Genomic DNA, 24,847 nt, shown 5'->3' with positions numbered 1-24,847 from the left:
AGGGTAGCGTTCCTGCCACTCCAGAATAGTATATGACACAACGCCTGTGTATGTCCCACATAATCATGCCATCTTTATGAATTTATAAAATTTTGTAAATGTATTTGTACTATATTTGATGAACTCAAAATAATAAACAATATATGGCAGACAGCTATTGTTGAAAAAAAAGACCATTACCTTTTACTTTGTTTCTTTTAGCATGGTCTTTTTCTTTTGTTTTTATAATTGAGGGTGTTTTGTTGTTTTACTTTAAAAAGCTTTTTATAATCCTCGTTGTACACTTTTTTTTTAAGTCTCTAAATTTAGCTTTTTTGGTATATTATAATGAGGTTTATTTTATATAATATAGTATAATAGTGAAATTCATGTGGACTGTTTTTCATATTGACAGGACTTTCCCGTACTAAAAACTAAAAGAATAATAGCCTTATTTTAAAAAAATTATCTCTATTGAGTTATAATTACATGCAAAAATTCATAAATTTTAAGTGTAAAATTTGATGAGCTTCACCAAATATATTCAGTATGTAATTACCACCACAACCATAGCACTTCCACTGTCCCAAAAGCTCCCTTGTGACCTTTTGCAGTCAGTCTTCTCTAGCTCCTGATAACCACCAATCTGCTTTGCAGATTGATGCAAAATTGTACTGCTTTGCCTTTTCTAAAATTTCATATAAATGGAATTAGGTAATTTGTAGTCTTCCCTGTTTGGCTTCTTTAACTTAGCATAATGTTTTGGAGATTTATCTATGTTGTTTCATGTATCAGTAGGCCATGCATTCCTTTTTATTTCTGAGTAGCATTTCATTGTATGGACAAACAGAATTTGTTTAACAGTTGATGGAAATTTGGGTTATTTCCAGGTTTGGGCTGTTTCAAATACAGCTGCTATGAACATTCTAGATATAAATCTCTGTGTGAACATATAGTTTCATTTGAGGAAAAATATGCAGACGTGGGATTGCTAGGTTTTATAGTAAAGATTTTAATTTATTTTAGAGAATGAAAAAGCACAAGCCGGGGGGAGGGCAGAGGGAGAGGAGAGAATCTCAAGCAGGTACCCTGCTGAGAGTGTTGCCCAGTGCCGGGCTTGATCTCACGACCCTGAGATCATGACCTGAGCCAAAATCAAGAGTTGGATGCTTAACCAACTGAGCCACCCAGGCACCCTGAGATTTCTTTTTCTATATTGATTTTATGTACTGTGATTTTGCTCAACTAAAGTCTAGGATTTTCTACCTAGACAATCCTGTTATTTGTGAATAAAGATTGTTCTACTTTTTCCTTTCCAATCTTAATGCACTTTTTTTTTTAATGTATTGCACTAGCTAGGATTCTTTTATGTATTGTACTAGCTTCAGTACAACGTTGAATATTAGTGATGAGAGCGGATCTTCGTGCCTATTCTCAGTCGTAGGGCAAGTGTTCAGTCTTGCAGTATTAACTATGATATTACTTGTAGGTTTCTTGTGGAGGGCCCCTATCAGGCAGGTAGTTCTCTTCTATTTTTAATTTGCTGAGAATTTTTATCATGATTTGTGTTGAATTTGTCAGGTGGCTCTCTTGCATCTATTGAGATGCTCATCTGGTTTTTCCTTTCTGAGTCTATTAAAATGATGACATACATTAATTCTTAAAATGGTAAACTAACTTTGCATTCATGGGATGAATCTTACTTTCTTCTGATGTATTTAGTCTTTTATCTATTGCTGGATTCAGTTTGCTAGTATATTGTTAAGGTTTTATAAATGTCTCCGTTGAAGAGAGAGTGATCTGTAGTCTTCTTGTAATGACTGTCTGGCCTTGTTCTCAGGATAATGGTAACATTTGTACAGTGAGTTAGTGTTTACTCCCTTTTTATTTTCTAAAATCGAATTGATATAATTTAACTGGTGGGTCTATAGGGGTTTTGTAGGAAAGTTTTAAACTATGAATTAAATGTTTATGGCTGTTTAGGTTATCTCTTCTAGAGCAAGCTTTGTTAGTTTGTGTCTTTCAGGAAATTTGTTCATTTCATCTGCCTTGTCAAGTTTATTGGCGTGACAGCATTCTCTTAACTATCCTTTTAATGTCTCTAGGATCAGGTATTGGTAATTTAATGTTTTCTCTCTTTTTTTCCTGATCATTCTAGCTAGACGTGTATTTTTTTTTATCTTTTAAAAGAACTAGCTTTTTAACTTTATTAATTTTTCTCTATTCTTTTTTCATTGATTTTTGTTCTTATTTTTATTTCTTTAATTTTCCTTACTTTGGGTTTTATTTCATTTACTTTTTTGGTGGGGGGAGACAGAGAGAGAGAGAGGCAGGCATAGGGAGAGGGAGAGAGAGAATCCCAAACAGGCAAGCAGGCTCTATGCCCAGTGCGGGGTCGGATGTGGGGCTTGATCTCACGACCCCGAGATCATGACCTGAGCTGAAATCAAGAGTTGGATGCTTAACTGACTGAGCCACCCAGACACCCCTCTTACTTTGGGTTTTAATGTGGTCTCCTCTTTCTAGTTTTCTTAAAGCTTTGATTCTTGATTTTAGACTTTTATTTATTTTTCATAGAAGCATTTTAATACTATAAATGTCATTGTAAGCTTTAGCACTGTGGGAAAAAATGTTTTCATTTTCACTGAAGTTCAAAATATTTTCTAATTGCATTTGTGGTTTCTTCTTTGACCATGGGTATTTATAAATGTGTTAATTTCCAATTTTTGAGGATTTTCTTTTTTTAAGATTTTATATGTTTGACAGAGAGAGACACAGCGAGAGAGGGAACACAAGCAGGGAGCGTGGGAGAGGGAGAAGCAGGCTTCCTTCGGAGCAGGGAGCCTGATGCAGGGCTCGATCCCAGGACCCTGGGATCATGACCTGAGCCGAAGGCAGACGCTTAATGACTGAGCCACCCAGGCACCCCAATTTTTGAGGATTTTTTTAACATCATTTCATTATTGTTTTCTAGTTTAATTTGATTGTAGGTAGAGAATTTATGGGGGCTTGTTTTGGATCCCAGAATGGATCTGCTCGTATGTTCCATGAAATAGACCTGAGTGGTAATAACTGTTATTCATACTTCATAGGGTGGGTTCAGTTTCTGGAACATAGTGAGTACTCTAATGTTAGTAATTATTAGAGTTCTGCATTTCAACTCTCTCCTTTTTTTTTCTTTACTATATGGATTGGATTAACCTCTAAAACTCTTTCTAGCTTTAAGAACTGAATATTTAGGATCTAATAATAAATTGTGTATTCTGTAAATTTATTCCCTTCTTTCTTTGAGAACTATGTTTCTTAAAGATTCAGAACTAAATTTTATATTCTGTGAATTTTTGGAATTCTTACAGGGACGGAAGAAGTCTGTAGTGGCTGTGGAGCCCAGAAGTCTTATTCAAGGAGCCTTTCAGGGATGTTCAGTGTCTGGGATGACACTGAAATACATGTACGGGGTAAATGCCTGGAAGAACTGGGTTCAGTGGAAAAATGCCAAGGAAGAGCAGGGGGATCTGAAATGTGGCGGTAAATACACAGCATGAATTTGTGTCTTGATTGAGGGGGTTGGGGGTATATAATTCAAGTCATCAGTCTACACAAAAGGGATACATATTAGGTCAAAAATTGCATAAAACTTTGGTTTTGGTGTTAAATTTTCCTCCATTTTTATTTAAAGTTTTAATTTCTTCTCTCCTTCTCAGGTATTGAACATGCTGCATCTAGCCCATGTTCTGACCCTTTAGGAAGTGCTCAAGACCATGCAGTCTCTCAAGAATCCTCAGAGCCAGGCTGTAGAGGTAAAATCATTTCTCTTTGTAGTCTGAATTCTCTGAATCACTTTTTAATATTATTGCCAATTTTAAATTTGTAAATGGGAATATTTAAGATTATTTAAAAATTGGAGTCTTATGGTAAAAGAGAGAAATTAATATCCTACTCTGAATTACAAAGATCTTGTTATGAAGGTAAGGTTGTATGGGCATGTATTTGTTACGCAAATACGAGGAATTGTATTCCTTCCTCTAACATTATGCGGGTGACTCAAATCTGTATTCTTGAGCCCTGTATCTGTAACATGAAACCCATTGTGACACTTCTGCTGTTGGTGGTGGTGTTGAGAAAAATTTTACCTGGAAAAGCCTTGCCTCTTCTGTAGGAATTTTTCCTAATAATAAGCTCTGTGAGACTGGGTGCCAGGAAATTTGGGACCCAATAAACAATTCATATAGAGCAGCAGTGTTTAATTTTAGAGCCTACTTTTTTTTCCCTCTGGTTTTGAAGTTCCTATTCTAAACTTTTGTTTTCAGTTTTTATTTTCCTTTTTTATTATCTGTGTCTTATGTGAGATACTTACTGTAATCTTTGTGGAATGAGATAGGGCAAGAATGGATGAGTATGTCCTTGTCACTAGATACTTTGCATCTTTCCAGCTATACCTTCTTTCTAACAATCAGGTAATTGCATGCACTCTTGGCTTCACCTCAGTCTACCCTGCTGGCTTTTGGGTACATGTCACTCTCCTTATTGGAGCAGTTAGTAGCTGCTGTGGTCTGTGACTGATGCACTGAATTCCTGCAGATCAAGTGTAATCTCTGCTGAGTGATAAAAATATACTTCTTTTAGGGAGGTTTATTAGGCCCTTTAACTCCCAGTTTGAGCCACCGCACTCTTTGTTTTAAAGAAGGAAGAGGGGTAGGGAGAATGGAGAGGTAATATTATATTAAACTACCAGGCCTAAATGCAATAGCCACAGGGGATGCCTACTCATTTCTGCTATTCATTCATCCAAAAAGTACTGAGTTTATGTACCAGGTATGTACCATGCATGGTGGTTAGGTACTTTGGTGAAAAGGTCAAACATGGTCCTTGCCCTTCTGAACCACCACTTACCTTTTAAAAAACTAAATCAGGGGAACTCGAGTGTATCTTTGAAAACATGCAACCTTATCTAAATGCAGAGGAGCAGTGACTAGAAAAAGAGTACTTTCATTCTAATCTGAATTGAAGTAGGATCTCTACTGGAGTAGTTTCTCTACATATCAAATTGTAGGATCTCTACAAATCAAATTGGGTCACTCTCCTGGTAAATTAATTTAGTTCTTAGTTGTCTTCAAAGCCTTAATATGCTAGGTGAGATTTACCACCATCCGCCTTCATCTACCCTTCTTGATTTTTTCCTATATATCTAAGTCCCTTCGATCTTTTCATTTTTCTGTATTCCAGCATTTCTAAGGGCATGAAGCTGTTACATGTTACTTGAAGTGTTCTTTATTCAAATAAATCGGAGTTAGAGAAGGTTAAACAGCATTTTTATGCAGATATTCTCAGAACCGTTAATAAACCTTTTATGTATCATTGTGAATTCTTTAGACGCAGATATAGTATGCTGCTGTTTTCTAAATTTATCAGATCTTAGAAACCCAGTTTTCTCCAGCTCTCATATTACTAGTACTTTGTGGAATATGCTTCGGGAAGTATTTTTATATCTTAGATTGCAATTCTTTATTCGTTTGTTTAATTCTTCTTCACCTTTCAAGGTCTGGCATTAGTGTCACATCCTCCAGAATCTCACCTGACCCTTCCCTGTCTGATAGATGTTCCTCATTTGCTTTCCTAGAATCCTTCTTAAACTAAACCCCTGTCACAGCACCTGTTACACATGGTGCACTGCATTGTTTTTATTTCTTTAACTGAAAAAGCCTTCAGATCGGGATTTATCTGTAATCCATGTATTCACCAGTGTACACTATAATGTCTGAGCCCACAGTAGTAGTCAGTGTTTTTCAGTGACTAAAGTAATGTTACTGTGTTTCTTATAAGTTAATATTTCAGATGTTTTCTACCTTTCCATAGTCCGTTCTATCAAGCTGAAGGAAGATATTCTGTCCTGCACTTTTGCTGAGTTGAGTTTGGGTTTATGCCAGTTTATCCAAGAAGTGCGGAGACCAAATGGTGAAAAATATGATCCAGACAGTATCTTATACTTGTGCCTTGGAATTCAGCAGGTATCAAATTCAGTAATTGTTCTAAAATGTATTGCATTTTTAATAATTCTGATAGATCTTGTGATTCAAGCTGAAAATTATAGTGTATATGGTGGTTTGGTATTGCTTTTATACTCTGTTCTTAATGAACCACTGCCCCTGATTTAAAAGTTTTGATCATATAGCCTTCCATAAGCCAAATTGAGACTGTTCGTAGAATAACAGAAATTCAGGATGGTGCATTTTATTGTTATATGGACAAAAAAGGCAAAAATAGCAAAGTCACAAAAAGTGACATAGGTGACTGTGTGTGTATATATGTACTTATGTAAATCATGTAGTCTTATTTAAAATTTTCTAAATGCACATTAAAATAACAGACATGGGGCACCTGGGTGGCTCAATCAGGTAAGAGTCTGCCTTCAGCTCAGGTCATGATTCCAGGGTTCTGGGATTGAGACCAATGTTGGGTTCCCTGCTTAGCGGGGAGTCTGCTTCTCCCTCTCCCCGCTTGTGTGCTCTCTTCTCTCTCAAATAAAGAAATAAAATCTTTTAAAAAATAAAATAAAATGACGTACCATTGTTTGTCTATGACATTAGCAAAAAATATTATAACACTTATTGTTGATACAAATTCTGTGAAGGGGATTTGCCTTCATAGCTGGTGGTAATTAGTACACACTTCTAGAAAGCAGTTTTGGGCACGTGTTTCAGTAATATTTTTGAATGTTCATACTCTTTTGCCAGTAATTCACTTTTTGGGAGTCTGACAAAGCTAATACTCTGAAATTCAGACATCATTTGCACAAAATTGGAAATAACTTCAATGCCCACCAGAGTGTTATATTTAAGTAAATTATATTTATAAACTTGTATATTATGTAGCCAATAAAAATTGTTTACAAAGTAACTTCTAGTAACGTGTAAAATACTAATATTAAAGGATTAAATGAACAAAATGAGAATATGAATTCTATGTGCATCAGTATATGTTAACATATAATGATTTAAAAACCAGTCCTATAAACATGTAATAAAATGAAATGCATCAAAATATGTTGATAGTGGTTATCATCTTGGGTGGTAGTGCTCTGGATGTTGTTGATTTTTCTTTTCTCTATTTGTGAAATTTTCTTCCATTTGTATGGTGGGGGGGGGTGGGGGTGTTCTTTTATTTAGGCATTTATTCCTAAAGTTTTGTTTTTTAATTATAAAAGTAGTATGTGTTCAGTGTAACTGTTAAAAACAGTAAGTTGAAGGCATATACGGACAGTTTTCTCTCCTTCATTCCCAGTCTCTGAGATAACCAGTGTTGCAGTATCTGTCCTTCTGTGTCATACACATATGCGTGTGTATAGATGTTTTAGATGTGTATAGTTGTTTTGCTTAGTTTTTAGCAAAATGGGGCTGATACCATATACATTTTTTTGCAGCTTACTTTTCTCAATCTATGTATCCCTCCAGGTGAACATAAAATCAAATTCCTTCCTTTATAAAGGAAAGCTGCATAATATTGCAGAATACGAATATACCAATTATTCACCCTTTTTTCTTTTAAGTATTCAGGTTACTCCCCCCCCTTAGTCTTAATACAGTGGTTTAGTAAATATTTTATTTGAGTGCCTGATGAACTGGTGCTTTTATTTTTAGGTTAAAGCATATATAGATTTTTCTTTCTTTTTTTTTTAGGATTTTATTTATTTATTTAAGAGATTGAGAGAGAGCATGGGCAGGGGGAGGGGCAGAGGGAGAAGGAGAAGCAGACTCCCTGCTGAACAGGAAGCCAGAGGTGGTGGTGCTTGATCCCAGTACCCTTGAATCATAACCCGAGCTGAAGGCGGATGCTTAACTGACTGAGCCACCCCAGGCACCTGCATATATAGATTTTTTAAATTTTAAGATATTTTCATTTTACCTTCCAGAATGGTTAATTTACAACTTTACCAGCAGTATTATGAGTGCCCATTTCTTGAATTCTCCTCTTTATAATGTTTATTATTCTGATGGTCTGATGGCTTAAAAAAAAAGGCATCTGGTGGCTCCAATTTGTATTTTCCAATTTTTATAAAGTAGAATGTCTTTTTATGCTTTTGGTCATTTGGATTTTTCCTTTCTATCTGTAGGATCTCTTATATTGGGGATAAGAACTCTGATGTAAATGCTTGAAATAAATTTTTCCAGTATATTTTTGTTTTCCAGTTTTTGTTTATATATTTGCCATTCAAAATTTTTTCCTTTTTACATAGTTTAATAATATGCATTTATTTCCCTTTAAAATTCCTGGTTTTTCTGTGTTGCTTAGGATGGTCTTCCTACATAAGTATTTAAATTCTCTTGGATTTCTTTCTTAAATATTTGGGGTTTTTTTTAAGATTATCTTTAATACATCTGAAATTCATTTTTGTACATGATACAAGTGTATTTCTGATGAATAAGATTTGTGATGGGTATCTAGTTATGCAAGCAGCATTTGTTTTCCCCAGAGTCAAAAGAGCACTTTCGTTATTTAATTATTGTTCCCACTGTATTTTGATTCAGTTTCTTGATTGTAAAAGATAAATATATTTTTTAAATTTTATTTATTTATTTGACACAGAGAGAGACAGTGAGAGAGGGAACACAAGCAGGAAGAGTGGGAGAGGGAGAAGCAGGCTTCCCGCTGAGCAGGGAGCCTGATGTGGGGCTCGATCCCAGGAGCCTGGGACCATGACCTGAACCGAAGGCAGATGCTTAATGACTGAGCCACCCAGGCGCCCCTTTTATAGGTTCTTTCAACCAAAATTTATCGCCACGCATGCATTTTGGTTAGGTAAAAATTGTGAAGATTCTAAGCACACTTCCTGTACTTTTAGAGTTTATGATATTATGGATCTAAAGAGCATTTTCTAATTTTATCAATGCAGATGTCAAGAAGTGTGGTAGTGATTCCTGTTCTGATTTGAATATAATCAAACGTCATTGCTGTGATTTCAGTAAAAAACATTGGACTGCTTTACATACCAAATACTCCGCTACCTATAAAATATACTCTAATTTGTGAGACAAATCAGAACCTTAATGAGAGTTTTCTCTAGTATATTTATCATATTGTTATATTAATAAAACTATTAAAAAGGCTATAATTTAATAAATTGTCAGCTGATTGTTTTAGAAAGTAAATATTATGAACATTTTATCAATTTTGACAAAAAGTAACTTTTCCTTAACTGTAAAGAATTTTAAAAGGTTACTTATGTTGACATCTCAAATGTGCTTCCTGTTTTCTTTTTTTTTCTGATTATAAAGATAATTATGCTTATTGTAAAGAATTTTAAAAATACATAAAAATGTAAAGAAATAAACTCAACTCAACTGTAATGTCAATACCTGGACCACCATTGTTAACATTAGCCAAGAAGGGGATAATTGACAAAAGAAACAAATAGGCAAGTAACAAAGAAAATCAACAGATAGCTAACAGGCAAAATGTACCAGGAATGCCTAATAGTCATTTACTGTGTATGCTGTGTATTAATATAAGCTTATTTCATATATTAACTCATTTATTTGTTAGTGCACCCCTGTGATGTATAAGGACTATCATCATCACCATTTTCTGCTAGGCACAGTGAGTGAAAATCTTGCCTGAAGTCCCCAAGGTAGTAATTGGCAGGGCGAGAATGTGAATCCAGATGGTTTATTTTCAGAGTCTGTTCTTATGATCACTGTGGTGGACCGCCTCTCTAATATGAATGGTACTCAGCTATAACCAAGGAAAAATTGCACCCATTAGGCTGATTGAAAATTGAATGATTGAGGGGCGCCTGGGTGGCTCAGTCATTAAGCATCTGCCTTCCGCTCAGGTCACGATCCCAGGGTCCTTGGATCGAGCCCTGCATCGGGCTCCCTGCTCCGCAGGAAGCCTGCTTCTCCCTCTCCCACTCGCCCTGCTTGTGTTCCCTCTCTCACTGTGTCTCTGTCAAATAAATAAATAAAATCTTAAAAAAAAGAAAAGAAAAAATTGAACAATTGAGAAGTTTGATAATACCAAGTATTAGTGAAGACGTATACATTTTTCTTGTGTGGAGGCTTTTTCAGAGGGCAAGTTGATGTGACTTTTAAAACTTTAAATGCATGTAGGGGTGTCTGGCTGGTTCAGTCAGCGGAGTGTGCGACTCTTGTCTCGGGGTTGTGAGTTAAAGCCCCGTGTTGAGTGTAGAGATTACTTAAAAATCTTTAAAAAAAAAAAAAACAAAACTTTAAATGCATATAGATTCATCAGTCTAGTAAATCCATTGATCAGTATTTTTCCCCAAAGAAATGCACGCACATGTATATAGAAAGACATGTATTTTCATTGTAACATTGTTTTTAACAGCAAAAAATTGGAAGCCATCTGTGTGTTCATCAAAATAGTAATGGTTCAGTCATCTATAGTGTGTCTGTACTATTGAATACCATATAGTAGTTAAAAAGCAATGAATTGCTCTTAAACATATTTACATGGAAAACTCTTAGAGACATATATTTTTAAAGTAGTGTAGTGCAATATTTACATTATGATAAAATACACATATCATAAAACTTACCATTTTAAAGTGTACAATTCAGTGGCATAAAGTACATTGAGGATGTTGTACAATCGTCATCACTATGTTGCTCTAGAACTTTAATACCCTAAATGGAAATCTCATACCCATTAAGTAGCCACTCCCTATTACCTCCTCCATTTAGTCCCTGGCAACCATAAATCTGCTTTCTATCTCTATGGATTTGCCTATTCTGGATATTTCATATAAGTAGAATTATACAATTTTATATGGCCTTTTGTGTCCAGCCTCTTTCAACATAGGGTTCACCTATGTTGTAGCATGAATCAGTACTTCATTCCTTTTATGTCTGAATTATTTAATTCTTGGATATACCACATTTTGTTTATCCACTCATCTGTTCATGGACATTTGAGTGGTTTCTACCTTTTGGCTATCACGAAAAGTGAATGATACCGTGAACGTTCATGTACAGGATTTTGTTTGAACGCCTGTTTTCAATTCTTTTGGGTCTTATGCCTGTAAGTGGAATCACAGGGTCATGTGGTAACTCTTGATTAGCTTGTTGAGAAACCAACAAACCCTTTTCCACAGTGGCTGCACCATTTTACATTCCCAGCAGCAATGTATGAGGGTTCTATATATCTCCATATTCTTGCCAACATTTGTTAATTTCCTTTTTTCTTAAAAGTCATCTGATGGATATGAAGTGATATCTCATTGTAGTTTTGATTTGCATTTCCCTAATGACTAAAGGTCATTGAGCATTTTTTCATGTACTTGTTGGCCATTTGTTTATATCCTCTTTGGATAAATATTTAAAACCTTTGTTCCATTTCTAAATTGGGTTGTCTTTTTGTTGTTGAGTTGTAGGATTTCTTTATATATTTTGGATATTAAACTCTTTATCAGATATGTGATTTGCAAATATTTTTTCTTAGTTTCTGGGTTTTCTTTTCACTCTCTTGTTAGTGTACTTTGATGCACAAAAGTTTTGAATTTTGATGAAGTTCAGTTTATTTTTTCTGTTTTTTTGTGCTTTTGGTGTTTTATCTAAGAATCCATTGTCAAATTCAAGTTCATGAAGATTTACCCCTATGTCTTCTTTTAAGAGTTTTATGGTTTTAGCTCTTATGTTTAGGTCATTGATCCATTTTGAATTCATTTTTTTATCTCGTGTAAGGTAGGGATACCTGTGAGTTAGGGATAATTGTTTATGTAGATAGCCAGTTTTCCCACCACTATTTGTTAAAGAGACTGTTCTTTCTCCATTGAATGGTCTTGACGTCCTTGTTGAAAATCATTTGATATGTGTTTACTTGACATGTTTATTTTGGACTCTCAATTCTAATACATTTGTCTATATGGTTATTCATATGGCAGTACACACTATTTTGATTACTGTAGCTTTGTACTAAATTTTGAAATAGGGAAGTGTGATTCTTCAAGATTAACTTGGCGATTCAAGGTTCCTTGCAATTCCATATGAATTTGAGTATTGGCTTTTTCCTTTCTGGGGGGAAAAAAAAGCCATTGAGATTTTGATAGAATTGCCCTCAGTCTGTAGATTGCTTTGGGCAGTATTGCCATTTTAACAGTATTCTCTTCAGATCCATGAATGAGATGTTTTTCTTAAGTATTCTTTAATTTGTTAGCGTTCATTTTTTTTTGTAGCTTTAAGTGTGTAAGTCATGTACCTCCTTGGTTCAATTTATTCTTAAGTGTTCTTTCAGATACGATTGTAAATAGAATTGTTTTCTTAATTTCCTTTTTGTATTGTTCTTTGCAATTGATTTTTGTGCTGCTTGTATCCTGTAACTTCGCTGAATTCATTTATTAACTCTAATAACAATTTCGTGTGTGTGTGTGGCTGTATGTATTCTTTAGAATTTTCTATATATAGGCTCATGTCATTTATAAGTAGAGAGAGTTTTACTCCTTAGGACCTTTCCTATTTGAATACCTTTTATTTGTTTTTAAGGCCTGGTTACTCTGGCTAGGACTTCAAGTACGATGTTAAATGGAAGTGGCAAGAACAGGCAATTTTGTCTTGTTCCTGGTCTAAGGGGGAAAGTGGTTTTTAAAACATGTATTTTATATGTACTCATATGTTTGAGTAAAGGTATAAAACTCAACTCTGTATTTCTAATGTGTAGTGAGTTGGAGTATGTCATTCTTCACTTTTTCTGTATTTTAACTTTTTTTCCATAATGAGGATATAATATTTTTAGGTTGTGAAAATAACTTTATTAAAAGAAGAAAAAGGCGAATACTTCTCAACAGTAAAACTGTGATCTAGCAATGTCATGAATTGCCCTTGAAGAAGCCTATAAAAATGCATGTTGAAATGGCATATAATTTTTATTAGCCAGAACAGATGTAACTAGAAAAAAATTTTTCTCCCAAGCCATACATTGGATAGAAAAGCAGAAAACCAAAATAGCCATAGATAAATAAATCAAAAAATACCAAATCTTAGAAACAGCAAAAAATTTTTGGCATATAAGTATACCTTGTGTTATTCTGTAAGTGCTCATTTTATTTCCCTGAGTGATTTCATCTACCTGCCCTGTAACCTCAAGATGTTTTTTAGCAGTACTTACCCAGGCTGTTTCTTGTTTCCCATTCTGTGATATGATTCTTGATGGCTATAATTAGCATAGTTTTAAATCTATAATTAGACTTGAACTTTTTGAGGGCTGGGTTGAGAGCTGTGGTTTAAAACTTGGGTATCCTCAGGTCACCTGACACTAGTAACTGTATTATTTCAGGAAGTGATCTTGTAACTAGGCTAAAAAACCAAAAACTTCTGAGAGCACATTTGCATTTAGATCCTAGGAATTTGAAAAATGATTTGGAACATACAAATTAGAAGCAATTTTTTAGTATATCAGTTTCATGAACTGAGTAAAAGGTACTTATTTATTATAATTATTCTGTATCATCCATGTTTTAAAAAGGAAATAGAAAATTTTACCTTGCAAGCTCAGTGCTTGAGGTATTGACAGTTCATATGAAAAGGACCTTAGAGCTTGAATTCTGGTATTTTAAGATGTATCCTTAAAAAATGGTTCACAATGTTAAGGGCAAAAATTAAGGGTAAACTTTATTCCTTAAAATAATTCAAAAAAAACCCAAAACTTGTGTTTTCTTTGTATCAACATATATGTTTCCATTTTTTCTCTTGTAGTACCTGTTTGAAAATGGTAGAATAGATAACATTTTTACTGAGCCCTATTCCAGATTTATGATTGAACTTACCAAACTCTTGAAAATATGGGAACCTACAATACTTCCTAATGGTAGGATGCTTATCTTTTATTTTGATTCTTTTCATGATATGCCTTCCTAAATTGCTTAATTTTTATGATTATCTTTTTATAAATTGTTCACTTATATTTCTGTCTTGATTTATAGCATATTTGGACTTTTGAGGAGAAAAATCTTTGGCTTATTACTGATTTTAGTAAAATTATAACTTCCATACAGTGTATGTATAGATACTAACAAAAATAAAAAGCAACAGGAAGTTGTATTTACTTTTTAGAAGCCATTTTTGGTCTGGTAGTGTCGGTGAGGTTGCACACTATACCAGCAACTGACACATACTTTACTTCTAGATTGTACCTACTAGCAGTGGACTTTGAGTAGTTCATTACCAATACCCTGTACTGGTTGTTACAAGAGTTAAATCTTCATCCTTGAATTTATCTTCGACCATACGTTGTTGGACACCTCCCTGATGTACTCCTGGTCTTAGGCTCCTAGGCTGTGAACGGAGAGGTTGAATGTGATGTTCAGGAATTTGTGCCCCTTTCTTTTGGGCTAGAGAGCACCTTTGAAGCATTCTGAGCAGTGTGGTGGCTTGATGCATTTAGCATCCAAAGAAGAGACAAGGGAGATAAAATTGGAAGTAATAAATTCATATTTGTGGTTAGTCTCCCAAGAATAGAATGCATAAGCAGGAACAAAGAGGATTGGTGAGAGAACATAAGGAAGGACCTGCATTTAAGGGCTGTCATGAGGAGTGTGCGCTTAAAGGTGTACTCATCTTAATTCTTCTGCAGGACACCTGCTTTTCAAGAATAATCCCATATAAGTCATCACAGTAATCACTCTTAATATAAATTTAAAATAAAATGGGGTGTGAAGGAGGGAGGGAGCTAGCTGCCTTCTAATGATTTGAGCTAAAATGAAACTGAACCAGTTAACTGTAAGCATAATGATCTTAAACAGGAGGAGTCTGCAAACTGCTTGATTTGGCCTGCTGCCTGTTTCTGTATAGTCCATGAGTTACAAATGGTTGGGAAAAAAATCTAAAGAAGAGTAATATTTTGTGGCAAATGAAAATTATATGAAATTTAAATTTGTGTGTATAAGTAAACTTTATTGGTACATAGCCACACCTGTTTGTTTCTGTATTGTCTGTGGCTCCTTATCTTCAATAACAACAAAGTTGTTCAGAGCCTCTGTGGCCCACAGTACTTGAAATATTTACCATCTGGCTCTTTATAGAAAAAGTTTGCCAAACCCTGGTCTAAAATAACAATGGATTAAAACTGTTTCAGGGGATTGCTCAGAGTGTCTGCTTCAGTGGAGTCATCTGCTCTTTCTTTGCGGTGCCTTTTCTGGTTTTCCATGTAAGGAAGAGGGGGAAAGATGGGAACAATGGGTCATTTCCTTTATATCTTCCTGTCTGAGAATTTGAGAAATTACTTGGTCCTGTTTAGCAGGAGCTTAGTACTGTTAACTGCTTTCCCCCTTCTTCGGTGCAGGTTACATGTTCTCTCGCATTGAAGAGGAGCATTTGTGGGAGTGCAAACAGCTGGGCGCTTACTCACCAATCGTCCTCTTGAACACCCTCCTTTTCTTCAATACCAAATACTTTCAACTCAAGAATGTTACTGAGCACTTGAAGCTTTCCTTTGCCCACGTGATGAGACGGACCAGGACTCTGAAGTATAGCACCAAGATGACATATCTGAGGTTCTTCCCACCTTTACAAAAGCAGGAGTCAGAACCAGGTGTGTGGTGGAGTTTGTGAGATTTCTATTTGAAGTCCGGTTAGTATACAAATAGAGACTTAACCACAGAAGGGTAACTGTAAATTCGAGAGATGAAAGAGTGTAGCTTTAGATTAATATGTAGATGCTTTTTTTTTTTTTTAAAGATTTTATTTATTTATTTGACAGAGAGAGCGAGAGAGCACAAGCAGGGAGAACAGTAGAGGGAGAGGGAGAAGCAGGCTCCCCGCCAAGCAGGGAGCCCGATGTGGGGCTCGATCCCAGGACCCTGAGATCATGACCTGAGCCGAAGGCAGACGCTTAACCATCTGAGCCACCCAGGCGCCCTGTAGATGCTTTTTTATTGCCAGGGCTAGGTTACAGGTTTGCCACAAAATGAGAGCAATCACTTGCTTCACTGTACTTTTATTGGCTTTTAAATTAGAAAGTCTGATTTAATTGGTCCAGGAGTAGAGCCCAAATAAATCTGCGTTGTAAAACTTCCCAGGGAATTTAAACATACAGCTAAAAATGAGAATCACTGATTTAGATGCAATAGATAGGCGAATCGCTATTTAAAAGGAACCTGTCTAATTTTTAAATCTACTGTTTCTAAATCTTTTTTTTTTTTTGACCAGAGCACCTCTTTTTAGTTAACATTAACTGTCAATTTCTGAAGAAACTTAAAAGCTGGCCTAGAGTATGCAGATGGTGTTTGACTTAATTTTTCAACTTTACAGTTGTGAAAAAGCGATATGCATGCATTCGGTAGAAACTGTACTTTGTGGACTTTTGGTATTTTCTTGGGCTAGTGGAATGCAATATGATCCTCTCTTGTGATGCTGGGCAACAACAGTCTGCAGCTCCCAGTTAGCCCCGGGATCATGAGGGTAGACAACCCATATGTTTGCAACCATTCTGCACCCAGTCATCTTTTTCACTTTCCAGTACAGTATTTAATCAATGACATGAAGTAGTCAACAATACTTTATTATAAAATAGGCTTTGTGTTAGAGGATTTTGCCCAACTGTGGGGCTATGTAAGTGTTTTGAGCATGTTTAAGCTACGATGTTCGCTAAGTTACATGTATTAAATGCATTTTCGGTCATCGTATGTCAAGGAAGATCTGTATTGCTTTTGTACACGGTGGAATAATATCAGCAGTCACAATTTTCTTAGAAGGCTTATGGTCTTAACATTCCTAAAACAGCCTATTAAATAATAGTTTGTTTTTAACATTTAAAAAACTAACATATTATGGAACTAGAAATTAAACATATTAATTTTGACCAAAATTGTAAGTTCTAAAATTCCCAAAATCAAGTTGTTACTTCCTTGGGATAAGAGTGAAATATGTATTTTTTGAAAGTGAGAATTTAAAAATTACTGAAACTTAAAATTACTTAAAAATTCTCTCAGTTGCTCCTTTTCTTTAGAAAATGTAACACCGTTGTGCTTTTTCACCCCATGACTATGTCCTCTCTCCTTTATTTTGTTCGTATATAGCCCACTTTGTGCTCTTAACTGATGTTAATTGGGGGCAGGGCGAGGCAATCAGGTAACATTTCCCTGTTTTCTGATGAGGTGCTTTCAAGACTGGTAGTAAGTTCAGCTTCTTTTCTGAATGAAGGAGTCTTTATATTTAGGTATCCTCTAAATAGACGACTGGGGTGAATTTTAAGTAATAACTAATGCAGGAAGCTGGGGAAAATTCTTTGCTACCTATTAAAAGCAGCTGTAAGAAAAGAAGAAGAAAACCTTTTTCCTCAGGTTTGCAGCAGATCCACCACCCACTACTATTCTCTTGAAGCCTGAAGGGAGAAAGTGGGAAAGAAACAGCCCTACTTTCCATGTCTTCACCCTAGTTTCTTTTTGACAACCCTTGGCTTCTGCAAAATTCTGTTGGTGAAAAAGGGCTTGCCCTTTTCTTATCAAACGGTCAACTTTACTGAGAATTTCTTTTCCCAACAAAGATTCCATTTCTCATAATACTGTGACAGATAAAAGAAACTTGACCAAATGCCCGGTGGACACTGATGACCCACAGTAAAAGTATTTTCAGGTAAAAAGGTGACAACTTCTCTCTTGATCTCTCCTGTAGAAGAGCACTTAGAACCCCTTTTTTTTCCTTCTTTATCTTGCTGTGGCTTCAGATGTACCTGATGAAATTTCATAACAAAGTCAGGTTCAGAATTAGGACCCAACTCTTCCAGTACCATGCTTTTTGCCATGCTGCACCCACTTTGGTGAGCAGGGGGACATAAATTTTACAGAACAGGGACTTTGATTTGTTCAGTCCTATTAAGCAGTACTTAAAATACTGCCTAGGACCTCCATAGGTGCTCAGTCAGTCCTTGTGGGATGAGTGAGTGAACGGGAGAAGGGAGTGACAGTTCTTACTGGAAACAAAACTCTGGGTGTCTTGAGACTGGAAGAAAAGATTTTTCTAATCTTCTGATTATTATTTCCCATCTCAAGATAAACTAACTGTTGGCAAAAGGAAACGAAATGAAGATGACGAGGGTCCGGTGGGTGTGGAGATGGCAGAGAATACTGACAACCCACTACGATGCCCAGTCCGACTCTATGAGTTTTACCTGTCAAAATGGTAAGCATCCTTCTTCTGGACTAGATTCAGCACACTTCAAAAAGTAGTTAACATGTTTTGGATTTCAGATGCTTAAGTATCAGAAATACAACTTTAGACAAGGATGTACCTTTAATCTCCTTTGTCCCTGTTTTCATATCTGCCTGGATTTTGGACCCGCAAACAAACTGCTTTTTCTTGATAATTGTTTTTCTGAAAATCTCTTCAAAAGCAAGAATCACAGCTATTGTTTTATCTTTACAACTGTTGCTCAACCTTTATGTGATAACTAAACTTGTGATTTTACTGTATTACATAGGAAAAATTTTAGAGTAGAGGTTGTACTGCTAAACCTATAAATAGAAAAACAATTTACTTATTTATTTATTTTTTAAAAAGATTTTATTTATTTGACAGAGAGAGACACAGCGAGAGAGGGAACACAAGCAGGGGGGAGTGGGAGAGGGAGAAGCAGGCTTCCCGCGGAGCAGGGAGCCCGATGCGGGGCTCGATCCCAGGACCCTGGGATCATGACCTGAGCTGAAGGCAGATGCTTAACAACTGAGCCACCCAGGTGCCCCGAAAAACAATTTATTTTTAAAGAATTTGTATTTTTTGAGTGGTCTTTCTGTTACAGAAACTTTAAAGACTTTAGAGTTGTAAGAGCCACACTAAAGTACTTTTTTCTCCAAGAAATATAGTGACTGGGTTTGCCCCATGGTAATGTGTATTGAGTGCTCTTGGGGATCATTCCAGGGCATTGGGTGCTGAGGATATGTGGTTCTCAGCCATAGTGTCAAATGTGAGTTGAATTTTTTCTTGCTCCTATAATGTTTTAAATACTAAAGTTTGTGAGTGACTTATACTTTGTCTTCTATTAACATTATACTCACCTCCGGTGAGTGGAGGAGGAAAAAATGTGCGGTTACAGATTGCACCTGGGGCGGAATGCCTTTAAACTTATCTCCCTGGGTGCGTTGCTTATCTATGACATTAGTCACAGTAGGGAAAAAGGTGAGAGCCACTATATTAAAGAGTAGTTACGTATTTCCTATACTTTCTGATCCCCAATTTCCTTAGTTTCTTTCTTTCTTTCTTTTTTTTTCCTGTGGATAGTTCTGAAAGTGTGAAGCAGAGGAATGATGTGTTTTACCTGCAACCCGAGCGCTCCTGTGTTCCGAATAGCCCCATGTGGTACTCCACATTCCCGATAGACCCTGGGACCCTGGACACCATGTTAACACGTATTCTCATGGTGAGGGAGGTACATGAAGAACTTGCCAAAGCCAAATCAGAAGACTCTGATGTTGAATTATCAGATTAAAGTGGAAGTGGGGTTCCTATTTTCATACACATGGGTATGCACCAAACTGTGAATGCATCCAGCTTTGGAAAACGATGTACAAGTACAAGTCCTCTTGACTTGATTATAAGATAATGGAAAACAGATGACTCGTGAACCACAGTGTGGATGTACAAATGAAAATTGAAGGAAAGAATATGAACTGAGAAATGTTGTTCTTTGGCAGTGATATAGTTCTTAGACATCTTCAGAATGACTAACCAATTTCTCTGAGTGGTGCATAATCTTATTTTGTTTGGGAATAACAAATTGTGGAATATTTTTAAGGAAAACTGTTGTATAAAACTCTACCATAGTAACCTTAGACCTTAGAGAGGTAGCTTTGGAATAAAACCTTGGCTGCAGTAGGCTACTTGGGCAAGCCCTATGTGCACGTCAGGGGAGAAATCAGTGCAGAGCTAAGAGTGACATCAGATGAGGACTGTGGGACCCAGACTTGAAGACCCAATAAAAATACTCAACTTTTTTTTAAAAGGTAGAGAGTGAAGTGGTCTTGATTTTGATTTTCACTGCCAAGCCAGTTCTGTGAAGGATAGAAGCCTCTGGTGCTTTTGCCATGGGCCCCTCACATCAGGGAAAAAGGCCTTCACTGCTGTTCACACAGTAATGTGTCTCTTAAACTTTCTGGGTCTTGCCTTCTCAGCTGTGGGTCTGGATTTGGGTAAATTGAGGTAAAGGGGCTGAAACTCCACGAACTGATTATGCACACAGAAAATCTGTGGAGCCCATTAGACCCCAAGTGTCTTGAAATGTTTGTAGAAAACCCACTAAAATGCCCACTTCTCTGGGTGTCAGCCTTTATTGCTGCTGTCTCATAGCATGAGCTGTGGTACACAGAAATGGGGGTTCTCCTTTTGTTTTCATTTTATCCCCAAATGGCAGCTTTTCTCTCATTGTTTTATCTTCCTATTCCCCCAAATCCTCTTATTTTGCCTTTTGCACCAGTTTCTGGAGGCCCTTGTCATTTCAAAAAGAATAGTCTCTCTCCTTACTCTGGCAAACCTGTGGGTGATTCCACAAAGACACAGTATTACTTAGCTATCAGAATTATGATAGAAAAGGTCCTAGTATGTTCTATAAAGCATTTGGAAGATGATCTTGTTGCCCTAAGAAACTTGAAAATACGGATTCTGGGGTTAGGATATAAAGACACTGTCTTGCATATCATATCCACAGCAGGTCTTATAGCATTATTCCAAACTCTAGCTGTTTTAGTAGTTCTATGAGGATTGCAAGTCATAGGTGTGTTTGGCATATCAGTCCATCTCCCTCATCTCCATTCTCAGTTTCTCCCCCCAGAAAATTTTACTCAATCTTATGATGTTGGCCAATCACAGAACTTCTTTAGCTGAGGTGAATTTGACCCTGTAATAGAAATGAGAGAAGTCCAAAAAGCCTCTGAGAAATTTTAACCTTGAAAGACTTTTCAATATGTCCCATTTTTAGATGCGGGTGGCAGGTGTTTTGGTTTTTTAAAATAAATGAAAGTCATTTAAGTACAATAAAAATTTAAAAGTAGGCCTTTTGACATTGTGTACTTGATGGTTCTGTCCCTCTGCTGTAACAAATTTCATTTTGGTTACCAGGAACTATGTGAAAGAAGTAAATCTGCCCCAATTCTGTATGATTAATTCCATCTGTGTTTGTCATTTCTGACTGGAAAACTTCTTACATTCAGATCTTGTTTGATATGGAGGAAAAACAACTGGATTGTCTGATAAGTCTGCCAATAAACTATCCAGAAACATCAGTTGTAATAGCCCCCACTATACAAATTTTATGGTTTGTATAAACACTAACATTTCCCCTAGTTGTATCAAGAACAGATATTGTTGGCATAGTAGATACATTGTTAGAAAACACCAGAGAGAAAAAAAGAAATCTGTATCTTTTAACTGAGAACAGCTAATACCCAGGTCAGTAGCTGTCAGGACTTCAATTGCATGTTAGTCCACAGAGTTGTCCAGACCCTAAATTAATTCGTAAAAGAAAATCTTGATTAATTATTGGTTATTCTTCATAAGCATAGCTGTTGATATGTGTGTCAGACTATTTGCTTTTTAAAATTTTATTAAAATTATGTAAAATTGCATTTTTATTTCCAGGGGAGAAAAAAAACATCAAACAAACAAGCGAAACATCTAAATTATTCTTTCTGTTCTTTTTTGTTTTTTTAACCACTTTTGGGTTTTCCCCTTGCAGAAACCACAGAAATATTCCCTTAGAATAAAATAGTATATTTGTATTTGATGGGTGAGTTATTCCTTTTCTTTGTCTTGAACAAAGTATTTTTTTTTTCTGTTTAATCTTATGGGTATGAGCCAACAGATGGTATATTACAAAGAAATAGCAGTTTTCAGGAAATAAATTATTTGGTTTTTACTTAGTCCAGTAAACATATTGTTTCATTGCAAAGTCTTTTCACTTGTTTTCTTTTTTCCATCAAAAGACTTGTTCCCATTTTTAGTGGATTAATTATATTCAAAGCCCTGAAAGCTTAGAAATACCAGGTATCACATATATGTTTCATTTCAGGCCAACTTTTTTGCATCAGTTCACCTTGAATGATTTTGAAATTGTGAGACTGGGATAAAGAATATATATCCATTCTTAAGGATAAATACATACTTAATTTGGAAATGTGAGACTAAGTGGCATTTTCCTTCGACTCTAGCACTACCTTGGTATTGTGCAACTCACTTTCAATTCCACATGGATTGTTTTATCTACTGCCTTTTGGCATTCCTAATTTTGTAAAACAGGAGTTTTCCAAGAAGTCTAAAGTAAAATGAATTTCTGTGTATGAATCCCAGTTTTCTATTAAATTCAGAATTTAGTTTTCCATGTAAATAAAAAAGTTCCCTATGGTAGTGAGTTGAAATTTGAGGAGAGAATTAAGTACTAATTCCCCTAGTTCTTCTTGTGTGTTATCATTGTTGAAAGAATAATCATTGAGAAGCATTGTTTAGAGAGTAGGAAGATCTGAGGCTTTGGAGCCTAGTCTTTCCACTTACTGGTTGTATAGCTTTAAGTAAATCACTTAACTTCTGTGTGCCTCAGTTTTCTTACAAAGTGGGAATAAGAATAACTTTTATTAAGTTTGGCACATGTTAGGCTTTTGAATGTCATGGATTTTTTTATTATAACATGCAGATTGCTAGGCATATAGCAAGATTTTAAATAAATGTTAATCCCCTTCCTGCAGCCTGAATTTTCACTAAGTTCAGTGCTTCCGATTCTGCAAAACATAATATCCTATATGATTTGAGTCAAATATTTAAAGTACCATATGTAATCATAAGTTCTTCATTCATGTGCTTATATGCATATGAATAGTAATCAGCATCACAAAAATCCACTGATAACTTACTACATTGAAAAAAAAGGAGGAAATACATGGTATACCTTTTTTTTTTTTTTAAATTGGGGAAACTCTCAATGAAATTTTATTTACTTGGTAATGGTTATATACCATGACTTGGGAGCAAGACAACTATACAACAATATACATCTCCCAGCTTCTTTCTTCATTAACAGAACCCTCTGCTCCCCCATGTTTTAGCTCGGCAGTAGTTTCTTTGGTAAGTGATTATACTTTCCAGGCTACCTTGCAACTAAGTGTGAACATGGGACTGACTTTTGACCAGTGGGTTGGAAACAGTAGTTTATAACTAGCAGACCACATCCTTAAAAGGAAAGGGCTTGCCTTCCTCTTATAATTTCCCCTTATCTATGGGCTGGAATGTCACTGTGCTCATGGCAACCCAGTTCTGTCTATGTGGGAAAGGGCAGCATATCAAAAGCATGTTAACCTCATGAGGCAGGGCCACTTATCTCCTGAACTGCCTGCTAGCTCGGACCTTCACATAAGAAAGAAGAAACCTTACTTTAGCTATTGTTATTTGGTCTCTACTAAAGTAGCCAAACCAGTTTCCTAACTAACAGATTTACTATGCCCAGTGTCGTGCTACTGCTTAATACAGATCTAGAAATTCTGATTTACACCGTAAGGAAAGAAAAAAGAGACTATCGGTATTGGAAAGAGAAATAAAACTCTTTATTTTTATTTTATTTTATTTTATTTATTTTATTTTATCTTATTATTTTATTTTATTTTATTTTTTTATTTTATTTTATTTTATTTATTATTTTTAAGTAATCTCTACACCCAGTGTGAGGCTCCAACTCATGACCCTAAGATCAAGTGTTGGATGCTCCACCGAGAGAGCCAGGGCACCTATAAAACTCATTATTTTTAAGTCATATTTTCAGATGTTCAGGTACACCTATGTATTTAAGAAAACAGCAAACTATTAAAAATAAGTTTAAGGATGGTAGCTACAAAATAGTTCATGAAAATTTCAAGCACCTTTCTACTAGAGTAACAGCCAGTTAGATAATGTGATTAAAAGGAAAAGATACAGTAGCAGTGAAAGCTATAAAGTATTTAGTAATTAAGTAATATACAAAAAATCCTGTGTTTGTTTTAGTAGGTGGTGTTGGAAAACTGGCTTTTTACATGGAGAAAAACAGGATACCTAACTAGCATCATGTCCAAAGGTGGGCTCCCAATGGATTTAAAGGTCTTAAATGTGAAAGGTAAAATTATAAAATTAATAGAAATACAGAGAATATTGTGATCTGGGGGAGAGAAGAAGCTTCTTAAATAAAATTCCCAAAGCACAAACCATATGGAGAAAATGTACATTCTAATTTTATATCAGAATTAAAGATGTTTGTCAATAAAAGATGACAAACGAATGACAGGCTCAGAGAAGATACAGGTTTACCCCCTCTCTGAAGGTACAGTGTTCCTATGAAAACTTCAGTAAACCAAAACTGTGTAGAATGGAAATTTATATGGAAAATTTTAGCATTCCCAGACACCAAAATAACCCCTCTTAGGTTTTTCTGATTCTTCAGGGTACATCTTGCTAACAGATGCAGAAAATAAACCAAGATAAAGCACAGATGCTCACAGACACCATGCAGAGTTATGGAGACTGAGGTGGTTGATGCTGAGACGCTGAGGGTAGTTCCCGGGAAAGGAGCTTGGCGGTGCCGCGCTCACTCCTTTTTTGCATTTATTTTAATAGTCTTCTTATTTTTTGCCTTTATTAAATGAAACACATTAATTTTTTTATGTTGAACAGTTTTTGCATTCCTTTACAAACCCTTATTAATTTAAAAATATGTATATACTGTTAGGTTTGGCAGCTCGTATTTTATTTTGTTTTGCTTTTGTATCTGTAATGACAAGTGAAATATTTCTTAATTTTTTTTCTTGAATTCTCATCTGATTTTGGAATCACTAGACTCAAAAAGAGTTGGGCAAGTTTTCTTCCTCTTCCATTCTATGGAACTTACAGAAAACTTTGGTTTTTGAACGTATAGACAA

General features: G+C 35.6%; 1 protein-coding gene across 6 annotated transcripts in view; it reads left to right on the top strand.

Annotated features, from left to right (window-relative positions):
* ZMYM4 (zinc finger MYM-type containing 4) overlaps positions 1-24,517 on the top strand; it is a 135,375-nt gene extending 110,858 nt beyond the window's left edge. For 4 of the 6 annotated variants that reach the window (XM_032388110.1, XM_032388127.1, XM_032388090.1 and 1 more), the window contains 7 exons: positions 3,336-3,507; positions 3,684-3,779; positions 5,836-5,987; positions 13,686-13,797; positions 15,271-15,519; positions 17,978-18,107; positions 19,203-21,911. In XM_032388110.1, the coding sequence (XP_032244001.1) occupies positions 3,336-3,507; positions 3,684-3,779; positions 5,836-5,987; positions 13,686-13,797; positions 15,271-15,519; positions 17,978-18,107; positions 19,203-19,410 (1,119 nt within the window). In that variant the 3' untranslated portion in view covers positions 19,411-21,911. Of the gene's footprint in view, positions 1-3,335; positions 3,508-3,683; positions 3,780-5,835; positions 5,988-13,685; positions 13,798-15,270; positions 15,520-17,977; positions 18,108-19,202; positions 23,477-23,939 lie in introns of those variants that run through there. The other 2 variants (XM_032388101.1, XM_032388081.1) reach the window with 2 other exon arrangements.
* Positions 24,518-24,847: the final 330 nt, after the last annotated feature.

The sequence above is a fragment of the Phoca vitulina genome, unplaced genomic scaffold (genome assembly GCF_004348235.1).
Source record: "Phoca vitulina isolate PV1807 unplaced genomic scaffold, GSC_HSeal_1.0 scaffold2, whole genome shotgun sequence".
Classification (NCBI taxonomy): Eukaryota; Metazoa; Chordata; class Mammalia; order Carnivora; family Phocidae; genus Phoca; species Phoca vitulina.
The sequence above is the reverse complement of the archived record's forward strand: the minus strand, read 5'-3'. Positions and strand labels throughout refer to the sequence as shown.